Source organism: Patiria miniata, unplaced genomic scaffold (genome assembly GCF_015706575.1).
Source record: "Patiria miniata isolate m_02_andy unplaced genomic scaffold, ASM1570657v1 HiC_scaffold_19, whole genome shotgun sequence".
In the NCBI taxonomy this organism is placed as follows: domain Eukaryota; kingdom Metazoa; phylum Echinodermata; class Asteroidea; order Valvatida; family Asterinidae; genus Patiria; species Patiria miniata.
In genome coordinates this window covers 6660265-6675508 of record NW_024037057.1, presented here as the reverse complement: position 1 = coordinate 6675508, position 15244 = coordinate 6660265, and the positions used below count along the sequence as shown (strand labels likewise).

The 15244-nt window shown below is 44.5% G+C and overlaps 1 protein-coding gene across 5 annotated transcripts; it reads left to right on the top strand.

The window, feature by feature from the left end:
- The first annotated feature begins 46 nt into the window (after positions 1–46).
- Positions 47–14688, top strand: LOC119725551 (nuclear pore glycoprotein p62-like). Of its 5 annotated transcripts, none has more exons than XM_038196986.1 (14): positions 47–133; positions 1022–1273; positions 1973–2116; positions 3011–3328; positions 4828–5127; positions 5661–5777; positions 7300–7359; positions 8264–8297; positions 9056–9239; positions 10401–10450; positions 10897–11034; positions 12105–12216; positions 12390–12456; positions 13109–14688. In XM_038196986.1, exons 2-14 carry the CDS (start codon positions 1045–1047, stop codon positions 13198–13200), a joined length of 1845 nt encoding a protein of 614 aa, XP_038052914.1. In that variant the 5' UTR covers positions 47–133; positions 1022–1044; the 3' UTR covers positions 13201–14688. The 5 variants fall into 5 exon arrangements, with proteins under 5 accessions (XP_038052914.1, XP_038052916.1, XP_038052917.1 ...); XM_038196988.1 differs by having other exon boundaries at positions 70–132; positions 1018–1273; XM_038196989.1 differs by having other exon boundaries at positions 89–122; positions 1020–1273.
- Positions 14689–15244: the final 556 nt, after the last annotated feature.

Below are 15244 nucleotides of genomic sequence, written 5' to 3'. Positions count from 1 at the left end.
GGGATTCGAACCCGGGTCACAGCGCGGCGGTGGAAGGCACATGCAACAACCACATTAAAAATTGGCCGCTTGAGGGCGCTATGTATACCGCCATTTGCAGCACGGTTTCATTTCTTTGAGGAACTTCAGGAAGGTAAAAAATAAAATGCGAATCTGCAATGTTTTTAATCAGTTATTTTATTCTGATAATTTCTAAACCGCTTTTCTGATATAGGAAAAATCGTTTTATTTCTTATGTTATGGTTCGTTATTCTTCCAATTACTGGAAAGTGCGTGGGGAAAAGAATTGGCTTTTTTTGCATGAACTGATGAATGATTGAATCAGGTTGGGCTCCATTGACATTGACATTGTACACACGATAGCCCCATTGCTATGGGGATTCATTGCTGCGCTGTACGTTCGGCCACACGTCTGGGTAATGTAAATTTAGTGAGGAGTTTAGTCCGAAACTTGCCATAACATTTTATTGGACGTTTTTTACATACCACTGCATATAAAATGATATACCGTATACGGTTGTATTCTGATTTCTGTGATGTCTCAGCTGTTGCCCTCCGGGAAGATTAGGTTATCTTTCTTCAAATTTTTGAGAAATTTAGACATCTTTTTGGAGTCCATACGTGCCAGTTTCGGACTGTACTAACTACTGTACTGAGGACTTAACTCCTCAGTAGGTTAGAAAACCAGGCGTGTGGCCGAACATACAGCCCAGCAATATGGAGGCCACACAACAAGCATGACAAGTGGGGCTATACACGCAACAGGTTCCAGGGTATGAACGACGTCTGCTACTGCCATAGCGGAAAAAATTACTTGCGTTACTTGACATGATTTTGCATGCACTGTTTATTTCTTAAAACTAAATCGTTGAATCTGATGTACGCATGCATACTGAAATTGTGAAAAGGCTTATTGTTAAAATATACTACAACTGCGATCTTCATCTTGCACTTTCTTTGCAGTAAAAACACATATCATATTTTAATACTATAATAATAATAACTTTGTTCGTACCCATAGTTGTTTTCTCTGTCAAAAGCACAATGGCCAACCCCCCAAATAACCTTTTTGGCACCCCTGCCTCTTCGGGGACCGGAGGGGGCTTCAGCTTTGGAAGTGCCACCCCCGGCGGCACCAGTGGTTTCTCCTTTGGTACCGCCAAGCCAGCAACAGCAGCGGCATCTACCACTTCCGGTTTAGGGACCGGCGGATTTTCATTTGGAGGGGGAGGGACCACTCTTGGCAGTGCTAGTGGGGGCCTCTCATTTGGAAGTAAGTGTCAAAAGTAGTATTTTCCCATTTTTGTTCTCTCTCATTTAATCCTAGATGTAACTTTCTCACAATTTTTGTGAGGATTTTTGCTGAATCCTCCAAAAATACTCAAATCAAATTCGTGTACCATATTTAAACCCCCAAAAAAGAGGCAAATTGAAAATAGAGAAATTAAAATATAAAAGAAAAATATTAAATTCTTATTTCCATATATCTCAGATTGATGGATACCCTAACCCTTCTCAAGCCTCCAAAATCTTCCAGGCGGTTTTGTAGGATTTTGAAGGATTGAGGTTGAATAGCAGAAACGTGTTGATTTTGGTGGACGTTTGTGTCGAGTTGGTAGGCTGTACCCAGCATTGCTTAAATGTTCATTCGTGCTTAATTGAGCTCTGCATAATTATGCTCCATATCATCCATTTTGCTTCTGAATGTCATCGGCACTGCCTGGACCCATTAACAGTGATTGTTGGAGGTCGGATAGAGGCAATGGTCACCCCTCCACCACACAAATTCAAGAAATAACGGATGATTTTGGAAGATCGAGGCTGAATCCAATTTGAACACGGTAGCAATTGGAGGATTTTGTAGGATTGAGGATGGTTACGAGGGGTTAGGGTAAATGTTGATTTCAAGTCACGGTCCTGTCAAGCAAGTTTCCCTTGTTTCAAACTGTTTTTATTTCATGTTTGTTCTAAGGTGGAACCCCTTCCACCACCGCTACAGCCGCCCCAGCAGGCGGCGGTGGTTTCTCATTCGCCGGTGCTCAGCCCGCTGCAGCATCAACGACCAACGCTGCATCTACTGGTGGATTCTCGCTCGGTGCGGGGGTCAAACCAGTCGGTAAGTTTAGGCCTACGTGTACCTTGTGGAAGGTGCCATTACCATTAATCATTGGCCATTTCAGAAGCACTCAGCAATATTTAGTTCTGTTATTATCCTCTAGCCATGGCATGATTTTACACAAAAATTGACCTAAACATGTGACGTGTGCTGTGGGAAAAAAAATGACCTACTTGCATGTGTATTAATTAATTCATACTTGGCCTTCAATATTTGAAAAGTCTAGACAATTTTTGAATGAAACTTTTTTTGGGGGGGGGGGAGATTTTAAATTTGTCTGTTCATCCACCAAATCTTAATTGCAGATGAAATATTTGGTTCTGATAAATTTGATGTAACCCTTACCAAACTCAACCCATCAAAGTTCAACAGCAGGTTTTGTTTAAATCTGCTGGGATAGGTACAGTACCCCTAAACAGATGGTCTTTTACACTGGGGTTGGCATACCTCCAGAACCTAAGTCCAACAGTGTGTGTGTACAATTTCCCATGTGGGTGTTGGAATTTACCAGGATGGGTATGGTTCCTAGTAAATTAGGCTGGGGAGTTAGGGTTAAGGTAGGTAAAGTGGAATATAATCAATTTGTATTAAGATACAGAGAGCATCCTTTCTTAAAATTGACGCTTGCAACTCGGGAACATTTCTAACTCCAAGTAAGGACTTACTCCCATCTATTGTTGTTGCAAAGAAACTCCATTTGCTAACTCAAAACTCTGCTTAACTCAAAATTTGAGCCCATGCCCCTGAGGTGTGACTTAACAAGATTTTACTGTACCCTTGTCAGAAGAATGTGAAGTGCTTGCTTGGTTCCACCTCAAAAAAAGTCTTTTATTTTTAGTCGCCATTTTCTTCTGTAAATGTGCTTCAATGCGATTCCGTGTACTCCTTCAACAGGGTCTAACTTTTCCTTCGGCGCCACCCCAGCTGCATCCACCGCCGCCCCAACTCTTGGTGGAGCACCAGCAAACACTGGCGGTTTTAGTCTCGGCACCGGTGCGACAGCCGCCACCACTGCAGCAGCTGGCGGTTTTTCGTTCGGCGCTACACCCTCCGCGACACCCGCTGCGACACTGAGTCTTGGCGGGACACCGACTCTCGGCGGGACACCGACTCTCAGCGGAGCACCAGCTGCCACCACGACGGCTACTGGCGGCTTCGGTTTTGGGGGCGGATCTACTCTAGGGGGCGGCGCTAGCGGTGGTTTCAGTCTCGGTGAGTTACAGCTCCAGGTACTAACAACAAAGAGCTGCATAGCAATAATGGTCAAGGGTCTTGCTTAAGGACACAAGTGTCAAGACTGCGACTCGAGCCCACACTCTGCTGATCAGAAACACCAGAGCTTAAGTCCGGTGCTCTGAACCGCTCGGCCATGACATTCCCCTCCCCTCCCTCTTTCCTCTCTTTCACCAGGTGGGGCAACCCCTTAAGGGCACAAGTGTCAAGACCAGGACTCGAACCCACACTCTGCTGATCAGAAACACCAGAGCTTGAGTCCGGTGCTCTGAACCGCTCGGCCATGACATTCCCCTCCCCTCCCTCTTTCTTCTCTTTCACCAGGTGGGGCAACCCCTTAAGGCCACAAGTGTCAAGACCGGGACTCGAGCTCACACTCTGCTGATTAGAAACACCAGAGCTTGAGTCCGGTGCTCTGAACCGCTCGGCCATGACATTCCCCTCCCCTCCCTCTTTCCTCTCTTTCACCAGGTGGGGCAACCCCTTAAGGGCACAAGTGTCAAGACCGGGACTCGAACCCACACTCTGCTGATCAGAAACACCAGAGCTTGAGTCCGGTGCTCTGAACCGCTCGGCCATGACATTCCCCTCCCCTCCCTCTTTCTTCTCTTTCACTAGGTGGGGCAACCCCTTAAGGCCACAAGTGTCAAGACTGGGACTCGAGCTCACACTCTGCTGATCAGAAACACCAGAGCTTGAGTCCGGTGCTCTGAACCGCTCGGCCATGACATTCCCCTCCCCTCCCTCTTTTCTCTCTTTCACTAGGTGGGGCAACCCCTTAAGGCCACAAGTGTCAAGACCGGGACTCGAGCTCACACTCTGCTGATAAGAAACACCAGGGCTTGAGTCCGGTGCTCTGAACCGCTCGGCCATGACATTCCCCTCCCCTCCCTCTTTTCTCTCTTTCACCAGGTGGGGCAACCCCTTAAGGCCACAAGTGTCAAGACCGGGACTCGAGCTCACACTCTGCTGATTAGAAACACCAGGGCTTGAGTCCGGTGCTCTGAACCGCTCGGCCATGACATTCCCCTCCCCTCCCTCTTTTCTCTCTTTCACCAGGTGGGGCAACCCCTTAAGGGCACAAGTGTCAAGACCGGGACTCGAACCCACACTCTGCTGATCAGAAACACCAGAGCTTGAGTCCGGTGCTCTGAACCGCTTGGCCATGACATTCCCCTCCCCTCCCTCTTTCCTCTCTTTCACCAGGTGGGGCAACCCCTTAAGGGCACAAGTGTCAAGACCGGGACTCGAACCCACACTCTGCTGATAAGAAACACCAGAGCTTGAGTCCGGTGCTGTGAACCACTTGACCATGACGTTCCCCTCCCCGCCCTCTTTCCCTTCTTTCACCAGGTGGGGCAACCCCTTAAGGACACAAGTGTCAAGACCGGGACTCGAGCTCACACTCTGCTGATTAGAAACACCAGAGCTTGACAGGGCAATGACACTCCCCTCCCCTCTTTTCTCTCTTACACTAGGTGGGGCAACCCCTGCGTCATCCACGAGCGGCGGGTTCAGCCTGGGTGCCGGCCTAGGAGCATCCAAACCGGTTGGCTTTGGCACGCCCGTCGTGTCTACCACCACCACTGCTGCGACCGCCGCTGCCGCTTCTGTCACCACAAATCAAGGCTTCTCATTTGGCGCCAAGACAGCAACAGCAACAACGGCGGTATCTGCACTTGGATCAACTACGGCGCCTGCACTAGGGTCGGGAACCCTCGGAACCCTGGGAACGCTTGGAACCCTGGGAACACCATCCACGACGACGTCGATAACTGGTGAGGTCAAGTGGAGCTCTACCCCTTACTCTCTTGAATACAAGTTTCTATTTTTTAGCTAGTCTCCATATCAGCATCACCTATATTTTTTTTATATTATTATTTTTTAGGTCTCTTATGTAATTTTCTATCTCGGAGTGTATTTTTGTATGATTATAATCAATCATTATCTGTCGTGTATTAGCTGTATATGGAAAGAAATGTCTATTTGAATTGAATTGAATTGAATTGAAATGCTTACAAGCATGATTCATAAAACATAGAAAGGCACAAATACACAATTACAGTAATGCATCCAGTGGTAAAAGTCAACATGTGGCATCTCAACGATCAATTTAAAAAAAAATTTTAATAAGAATTTTGTATCACTCTTCCAGTGTCAAAACTGGTCAAATTTCTGAATTTTTTTTTCAGTTACATAATAACATACTCTTGTAGTACATGTCACTAAGCACATCCCACCAGTGCGTGTTAAGTAAATTACATGTGTTTAGTTGTGGAAAACTGATATTCAGATACATCTTTGTTATCAGGGGGAGGGTTGCCGTTTGGTGCAACAGCCACAAAGCCATCCGAAGGGCTTGGATCCTTGCTCGGCAAGCCGGCGACGACCTCCACCACCGGACCTGTCTCGGCCGGGCTTTCCCTCAGTAAGTGCCAAGACGTCTCATTAATTGAACATTAGCATTAAAAGTGACCCCACAATTTCTTTTAAAAAAGGAGACCGTTTGGGTTTAAAAATGGCTGAATTGTGTAAATATTGCCAAGGATCAACTCCCTGGTTTTTGGGCTTCCATCTGAGGGCAGGCCTGATAAAATAGAGGTTGAAAAATGGGTCCTATTTGCCTGTGAAAGTGGAAGGATGCCACTCGTAAGACAGCTACATGCAGGCTTGGGAACTATCACTTTTCGGGAGGTGATTTTGTTTTGGTGTTAATATTAAAAAATGTAATCAGCTAGTCTACCCAAAATTAAAAAGAAATGAAAACATGAAGGACAAGACAATAATTTAATTTTTGTTTGAGAAACCCCAGTGATGTCGGCTTGCATGTTATTTGGCCCTGAACTTTGTTAATTTTACACTGTTTTCAATGGGGCTTGAATTGGTTCAGTGCACCCTTTGTCCACAGTGGGCTCTGTGTACAAGTACCCCCTCAACGGTTACAAACAGAGACTTAAGGGAGACCACTGGGAGAGACATTGTAAGGCATTGCTGACGACGCCTGACGCTCACGCGAAGACGCTATGGCTCTGTGCACATTCAGGATATAAAATAGTTGTGCGTGCTTGGCACCATGCTTGCGCGAACCAGTACGTGTAGCGAACCTGTACGCGCACGTGGTGTGCCCCATCCACTGGGCTCTTGAAAGTGGTTAAAAAGCGCCCTCTCTTGTTTGCGAGCGGTGCACATACACCTGTCGTGTCCTGCATTAGTTGCATGATTCTGAATGATTTTCCAAGAATCTTTTAGCGTTGATGTTTTCAGTTACTGTTTACAAACTTAAAATATGAGAAGACTCCTGCAATTGACCTATCGCGGTGGAATCGCGTTAGAATTTTCGTCAATGCAGCTTGTGAGATTTTGTCCAAATACATGATAATACGTATGGACGCAGAAAGCGCAACATCTGAGCCAAACAAAATTTAGCGTACAAAAATTCATTGGGTTGTCTAAGGGGCGTGGCCAACTCGAAAACGGCGATAGTTCAATGTATCCCAGATACAATTTGCCTATTGTGGGTAAACTTCTCCGAAACTGGATACATCTAAATGATATTCCTCCTTACTGCTGCTGTATGAAGTGTTCTCTTGGTATTAACAGTTCCGAAGTGTTCTCAAAACCTCTGAAACTCTTGTTCATTTGGCTTAGGGCCGGTCTCAAATCACATCTGGGACGAGTTCCGGACAAGTTGTGGGTAGAATCATTCACTTTGTCAGGAAGAAGCTCTGCATTTGTCCCAGACATGTTCGGCGAAATTTTACATCAGCTACTGCTTGACTCAACAATACTGATAACTTCATTGCGGGAAGATTGCGGGGAAGTTGCTCAGAATCCTGCAACTTATACCCGATACAATATCCGCAATTTGTCTGGAACTCGTCACGGATATGAATTGAGACAGTCCTTATTTTCTTCTTGGTATTAACAGTTCCGTATTATGCATGTTACAGGTCTCCCAGCAGCTACTAGTATAGCCACAACTACATCAAGTACAACAGGCCTGTCACTGGGTAAGCATTCATTGTAGAACTGAAATAAAACGCAACTGTTGAATTGGCTAAAACACATTGGCAAAAACAATCTCTCATGCAAAATGTTAAGTCATTGAGCAAATGTTATTGCGGGGGCGAAATGTGAGGCGTTCTGGCAAAATGAGACAGAACTGGGAAGAGGTAAAATGAGGGTTTGTAGGTATCAAGAAAGGGAATAAAAATTCTCTTTACAATACTGTTTGTTGCACTTCAATCTGACATTCCCTTGACAAGTTATGGCTGAAAAAAACCCATTAAAGGGAATGTACATCATTGGCTTTTGCTGTAATTTTCAGAAATGAACTATTTGAGGGGTTAGTATAATAGATCAAATATTGTTACACTGACATGTTTGAAGTTTTGTGTTCGAAAATGCTGGAAAAACCAAGAAAAACACAAATGTTCAAGTAGTCTGGTTCCCTGACTCCACTAAAGATAAAATGGATCCATTTATAGATGCCGAAAAATTGTAAGGTAAGGGAACCAGTTTAGCTGACCTGCACCCGTTCATGCACATGTAACCAATAAGCAAAAAGAAATTTGGACTGAAGAAATGGTAAATTTTGAGCAGTAGTTGCTAAATAGTTAGGTTTTCCAACGGTGGTCGGCCGACCACTGTTGGAAATGTATACAAAAATACCATTTTCTAGAAAATGACTTCACACCAGGTGCCATAATTTTACAGGGTTTAGACTGTCATTTACCAACATCCTGGTAAGGTATTTCGTAAAAACTTGGTAGTTTTATTTTTCGATGTTTGCAAATGTTGTATATTCCCTTTAAGATATTTACGTTCTGAAAAAAAAAATTGGAGAATGAATAACAAACAGTTGTTTTGCTGCCGTTATTTGACATAATTTCATTTTCAATTTCTGTTCTCCAGGAGGCTTGGGCGGCTTGACAGCATCAAAAGCACCGTGAGTTTTTATCCTTTGTGGTATCTTTTTTATTCACCCCATGAAATTTAATCATTACTCTTTGGAGAAAACTAAGTGCAGCATGGAAAATATTACATTCCCTCCCCCTTTTTGTCTAAACCTGCCATTTTAAATTCTCCAACATAGAATGACAATCCTACTTAGGGTTCCCACAGTCCCAGAGAAAGATCCTGAAAATACTGAAATTCAAAGCTATCAATAAAAGTCATGGGAAATGTTATTTTACATGGAGTCACAAAAAGTTGATATGACAAGAAACACAGTGCTACCATCAAATTATCAGTTTTTGATGAAATACCTGAAACCACCAAAGACGAATTTCAACACTTGAATGGACATGCAGCCTTTTGCTGAAGATAATTTGAGTTGATTATTTGTACTGCTTTTTGACAGGTAATTGTTTCAGTCCATGAAAAAATTACCACCATTGGAAAAACTGCTAATGTGACGGATGCAAAGTGGGCCCCGAAATTGTGTTTCTTGTCATATGCCAAGATATAAGTTGTATCCGGTATAAGTTGCAGGATTCTGAACAACTTCCCCGCAATCTTCCCGCAAGTTAAATTATCAGTATTGGTGAGCCCAGCAGTTGCTGATGAAACTTTCCCAAGAACAAGTCCAGGACAAATGCAGAGCTTCTTCCCAGACAAAGTGAATGATTCTACCCGCAACTTGTCCGGAACTCGTCCAGGATATGAATTGCGACTGCTCTAACCTGAAATATTATTGTCCCACAGAACCACAACCACCACGACCACCACCGCCGCCCCTTCAACCCAGGGCCCGACCCTCAGCTATCACCAGCTGGAGCAGGCCATCAACAAGTGGACAGTCCAGCTGGAGGACCAGGAGAAGATCTTCCTGACCCAGGCTACTCAGGTCAACGCTTGGGACCGGATACTCATCCATAACGGGGAGATGGTGAGTAGCCCTATCATCAGAAAATTGGGGAGGGGGATTGCAGTTGGGGTTGCACAAGAGTAAAGTAAAGTCTGTCAGTAGCCGGTATGGGCTCCGTGCGCCAACAAAAGAGGGCGCTCTTTTACCTAGCAACGACGTCCCATGGGCGGGACATTAAGCTGGTTGACGCGCACCGTTCCTTGTGTGCGAAGCACGTACACCAGGGGATTTGTACTATGTACACGCAGTGGTACGGCCGCGCGTTGCGGCAAAATTGCAGTCAGGCAAGATGGCGTCGGTCGGTCACCCCCAACTGTACTTGCTTTGCCGGTGAGGGGGTACTTGTGAACGGAGCGGATGGCCCATCAGGCCAGCGTTTACCTCTGGTTTCGTTGGCATAAAAGGACTGAGAATATTTCTATTTTTCCTGGATGAGATGCCAGTCCATCGCAGGTTACTCCCCAGCTAATGCCTGTACACATTTATGCTCCTGGGTGGAGAGAGGCAAGTTGGGGTGAAGTGGCTTGCCCAAGGACACAACATATGACCAGCAGCTGGATTCTAGCTGGAATCATTTACCTCCGGTTTCTTTGGCGTGAAACGACTGAGAAATTTCTATATAATTCCCCCTGGATGGGATGCCAGTCCATCGCAGGTTACTCCCCAGCTAATGCCGGTACCCATTTATGCTCCTCGGTGGAGAGAGGCAAGTTGGGGTGAAGTGGCTTGCCCAAGAACACGACATATGACCAGCAGCTGAATTCTAGCTGGATCCGTTTACCTCCGGTTTCTTTGGCATGAAATGACCGAAATATTTTTTTATTTCCCATACATGGGATTCCAGTCCATCGCAGGCTACTCCCCGTCTAATGCCAGTGCCCATTTATACTCCTGGGTGAAGAGAGAGGCAAGTTGGGGTAAAGTGGCTGGCCCAAGGACACAACATGTGAGCAGCTGCTGGATTTGAGTCCCTGACCCTCTGATCATAGGTCACGAACCCTAACCACTGGCCCCCACACAAGGTCAAACCCCCCCCCCTCCCACAACTTGCACAAGAGAGCATGAAAAACTCTTAAACTTCATGTTGGTTGTGAATAAGATTGCCTTTTAAAGGGGAATTTGTTTTTGGTCTAAATCTGATGTCAATTCAAATAATTGACGTCGTATTTGTATCCACATTAGATCACAACCCTTCACAGTGACCTGGAGAAGGTGAAGACAGACCAACAGAGGTAAGAATAGCAAATGTTACTCCACTGATAGAGTGACAATTCAAAATTGTTTGACAAAGACAGAGAGATAGACATTCACTTCGTCCGTCACACACAGGTTTTTTATGGCACATTTAGATGAAAATTAGTGTTTTTGTACTCTGCTCCATATGTGTACGTGCACTACATACATCCAAAGGACAGACAGACAAAGGGAGAACAACAGATTCTTTGTTGTCCTCGAGAGTTCATCTTTTCTTGAAAAGGTCCTCGATCATGCGTTTGTGTGCTTAGTCTATGGGAGAGTGTTATATTGCAGGGACAAAGGAAAAGACAATGCCTTGTCCTAGAGAGTTATGTAGTGCATGACTGTGTGCGCAAACTGGTGTGCTGAGGCATTGTGTTCTACACTGGGAACTGACACAAGTGTTCACAACGCACCATCTTTTTTTTTTTTTTTTTGGCAGGTTGGAGCATGAGTTGGACTTTATCATGGCCCAGCAGCGTGAGCTAGAGGACATGCTGGTACCCCTGGAGGATGCCGTCCGCACCCAGCAGCAAGGCACCGTCTACTCGCAACACGCCGACTCGGAGAGGGAAAGGACGTAAGTCCAAACTGTTTAAACCCAGGCCTACCTGGAGTGTCATGGCCTAGCGGATCAAGCACCGGACTCGTGCTCTGGTGTTTCAGAGGCAGCAGAATGTGGGTTTGGGCCCGGGTCTGGACACTTGTGCCCTTAAGCAAGGCACTTAATCATTATTGCTTCGTCCTTCGGATGGGACGTAAAGCGGTAGGTCCCGTGTGTTGTGTAATGTAATGCACGTAACAGAACTCAGTTACTCTTATCACTAAGAGAAGGGGTTTGCCCTGGTGTTTCTGGCCTCCTGCTAAAACTCTCCTGTGGAGTATTTAGGAGAAGAACTAACCAAGAACCAAGTAGTGCAAGTACCAAGTACCTAATCATGATGGTCATTGTCTTACTTCATCATTTCTGGCTCCTAGCCCACAAATTTTCGAAAGTCTCCTCAAAACACACGTGTTCGCTCGATCTCTTACGTTTTTGGGTTTTTCGTTTTCCCTTGCCATTTTTCTCTTTTAGTGTAATTGTTTGTGTTTGTTATTTTTTGTAATCTTGTAAGCGCATTGATCATTAAATTGGATCTGCGCTATATAAGCACCGGTATTATTTATCAGGAACTGATACAAGTGATTGACAGTGGACTTCCAGCATGAGCAATAGAGGGCGCTTCGTCACCACGCATGAGTGCTCCAGTGTGATGGACTCGACTACAACGTTGGCAGCAAATGCCTCTAGAAATTATAAAATGACATTCAATGATATTTTTTGTAAGATGGAATTTGCTTCGGAGTGATGTAAATTCAATATTAGAAAACTTGCAAGAACAAATATGAAAAGTTTCATTGCGGTACCCGCTGCCACATCAGATTCAAACCAGCCAGCCGATCCCGGCAAGCTTGGTGGTAAGATGGCTGCACTAGAAAAGCAGGAGGTCGTGGGTTCGCGTCCCACCCGAGTGACTTTTTTCTAACTTTTACTCGGGAGGTAACACACTGGGTATACAGTGTTTATACATCGGGGAAGGGCAAAACCTAATATTGGATATTCTCTGTGTTTTTTTTTCCACGTTTTTTTTTCTTCACTTTTTGAACCAGGTACGTCTTAGCTGAGAACATCGACGGTCAGATGAAGAGGATGGTCCAAGACCTAAGAGAAATCATCGAGCATCTCAACACGGCCAACGCGCCTCAAGACACCAATGATCCAGTAAGTTATCGCTCTGTTTTTCTCCCGAAAACCAAGGATTCCTTGACCTACACAAGTACCACAAGTTTCTTTAAAATGCATTGTTCACACAATTTTTTTGTGATTTTTATTCATTTTTGTTTTTTACATTCTTAAATTTTGCAATTTGTGTGAATTTTTCTTTGCTTCATCAGATCACACAAATTGGCAAGATCTTAAATGCTCACATGGATTCTCTTCAGTGGATTGACCAGAACACAGGTATTGAACAAGATATTGTAAAGGGCCATTGTATTTGGGATGTTTCATTTGCCCAATGAGCAGGGTAATAATGATGTAGCGCCTTGCATGAGCACCAAGACTGCTGGATGTGTGTGCTGTACAAATACACATTATTATTCAGTATTTTGGGGGGTGGGGGGGGGGGGGGGGTAGGGGGACAAATAGGGCAGAGATATTTTTCTGAAGTCCTTTTCAGGATAGGGAATTTTGAAATAATTATGGTATCCGCTCCGTTCACAAGTACCCCCTCACCGGCAAAGCAAGTACAGTTGGGGGTGACCAACCGACGCATCTTGCCTGACTGCAATTCATTGCCGCGCGGCGCGGCCACTGTGTGTGCATAGTACAAATTCCCTGGTGTACGTGCGTCACACACAAGGAACGGTGCATGCGCGTCAACCAGCGAAATGTCCCACCCATGGGACGTCGTTGCTAGGTAAAAGGGCGCCCTCTTTCGTCAGCACACAGGGCCCATAGTGATTTGTTGTAAGAATATATGACATATCTCTCAAGTTCGTTTAGGAATTTGCTTTGAGTGCAAGTCGTGTTCCATGTAAATTATTTTATAATTTGAATTTTTTTTATTATTATTAGTATTTTTGTTTTTGTATTAATTTATTTTTTGCGTTAGTCATGCTGCAGCGGAAAGTGGATGAGGTGACTAAACAAAGTGAGATCGTCCGACGAGACCAGGAGAAGAATGTCCACCTGGCGTTTGACTGACCGGCGCCACTAGAGGGCGCTGTAACATCAAAAGTGACAATGACTCGCACAATACCCTGCATCTTGCATTTTAGCTGACTGACTCTGGTTATAAAAAATACGGAGGACGAAAAGTGTGCGTCTGCTTTTCTGCTGTCAGAATAGCAAAATTTACCTTTTAATAAAATCTACTTTTTTTGCTTTTCTGCTACCTGAAAAAGGAGGTTTTACTTTTCCTCCTTTGTTTGTGGACGAAAATTGGACCTCCACTGAAAAAGGAAAACCTTTGTTCCAAACGTTCAGTCAGCTTTTCTGCTATTTTGGCAGCAGAGAAGCAGATGTCCACTTTTCGTCCTCCGTTAAATTTTGACTCTTCAGGTCACTGGAGCTTTCACAAATAATCAGAGGCAAAGAAGTTTTATTGCCTAATACAGATAAGACTGGTGGTGGATTGACTGCAAGACAGTCATTAAGATGTATTTTTCCACTAGGGGGCGCTATTCATTCAAAAAGCCCAGAGCCGTATATAGAGGGAGTTGCAACAACTTCAGACTGTTGAACCATAATGGCCGTTCATTATGTGTACAGTGCAACGTGCGACTATTGTGTACGAATTATATATGTGCACTGATGCACAATCCGCCATTTTGGTTCCAAACAGTGTGACCCTTATGTCGCAACTCTCTCTACATGTATATACGGCTCTGGAAAAGTGTATGGTTGCAGGCCAGTTAATAAAGCCAAAGTTGCCTACTCTGGCCAAATCATGATTTGCATGCCCTCAAATTCTCTGCTATTAGAGCATTTTGTGGGCCATGAGCTTTAGGGTTTGTGAACGAGAGGGTTGGAAGCCATGAACAGGATTTCAAGCTTGTGTTTTTGTGAAATTTGGATGAAATTTGGCCCAACAATTGCTCTGTTTTGCAATGGAGTGTAGGCATCATTTTTCAAAAGGGCGATTTTTCAGGACTGTTTTTAGGGCTAGGGGTGATCATCATCTTTGGATGGAAATTTCTCCCAAAAGTCATCAGATTACCCCCAAAAATTGAAGAGAAAGTAAAAGATGATGACACAAGGTTTAATTAATGTGCGTCTCAAACACCTTGGAGAGTTGCGAGTATTTTTCCTGATTTTTGAAAGTGGGGGTTATTTATCACTGGGGTCTGTGGCAGTTTTATTTACTGGTCTGCAACACTAGAGGGCGCTCTTCACGGAGGCCAGTTGACTGTAGCTAGCCACGCATGTTTGACTTTGGCAAAAATACATACTTTTATTATAAAAGACGGTTATGTTCACCAGAATGTTTCGGGGAAGTGAGGAAAACACTTCCAGCAAAGTTTTTTAAGGGGACTGGTCCTTCGATTAGTGGTTACAAAATTTATACTTGATCTACTATATGCTAAGAAAATTTTCTAGGGCACTTATATAATGGTCAACATTATTTTTGAGGTTTTTGTACATGGGTAGCCAATATGTACCTATTAAAAGTATGAAATAAGGTAAATTTTATTCCTTTCAGCATTGATTTCTTGTATTCAGATTTCAGTTTGTTCATGGCTCTGAGAATTCGCTGGGGATAATGACCTCCGAAGTGGATCCCTCTTTGTTTATTGCAAATTGACATCAGAGAATGTTGCAGCAGGGACAGATCCGAGGTTTGGCTGTGGGGGTGGGGGGGGGGGGGGGGGGGGGTAGCAGGCAAGTGGGGCACCTTCCGTCGGTGTGAAAGTGGAGGAAAAGAATATGGTCCCATTCATTTCGCTATAAACCTATATGACGAGGAACTAATTATGAATACGTTGTCCATCTTGCTCTTTGTGCTCTTGGAGTTTACACCGCGCAATGAGAGACAACATTGAATGAGGGCCAGGGCGTTGGGGGCCAAGCGAGATTTGGCCAGGATTGTAGTTATGTACAGATACCTTTTTATCGCGAGAGGGGCACTGTTGCTTTTGATGACCAGTTCAGTGACCATTTTATTCGCGTGAAAAGCACTATTATTTTTTAGGGGCCCAATTTTAATGTTGCGAGCGGGGCACTAATTGTGCTTTCGAGGGGCAATTTT

Excerpts from the sequence above, each read along its gene's own strand:
- LOC119725551 (XM_038196985.1), top strand. Across the intron at positions 1,274-1,972 it reads TGGGGGCCTCTCATTTGGAA|GTGGAACCCCTTCCACCACC; the intron begins GTAAGTGTCAAA and ends GTTTGTTCTAAG. Across the intron at positions 5,778-7,299 it reads CTCGGCCGGGCTTTCCCTCA|GTCTCCCAGCAGCTACTAGT; the intron begins GTAAGTGCCAAG and ends TGCATGTTACAG.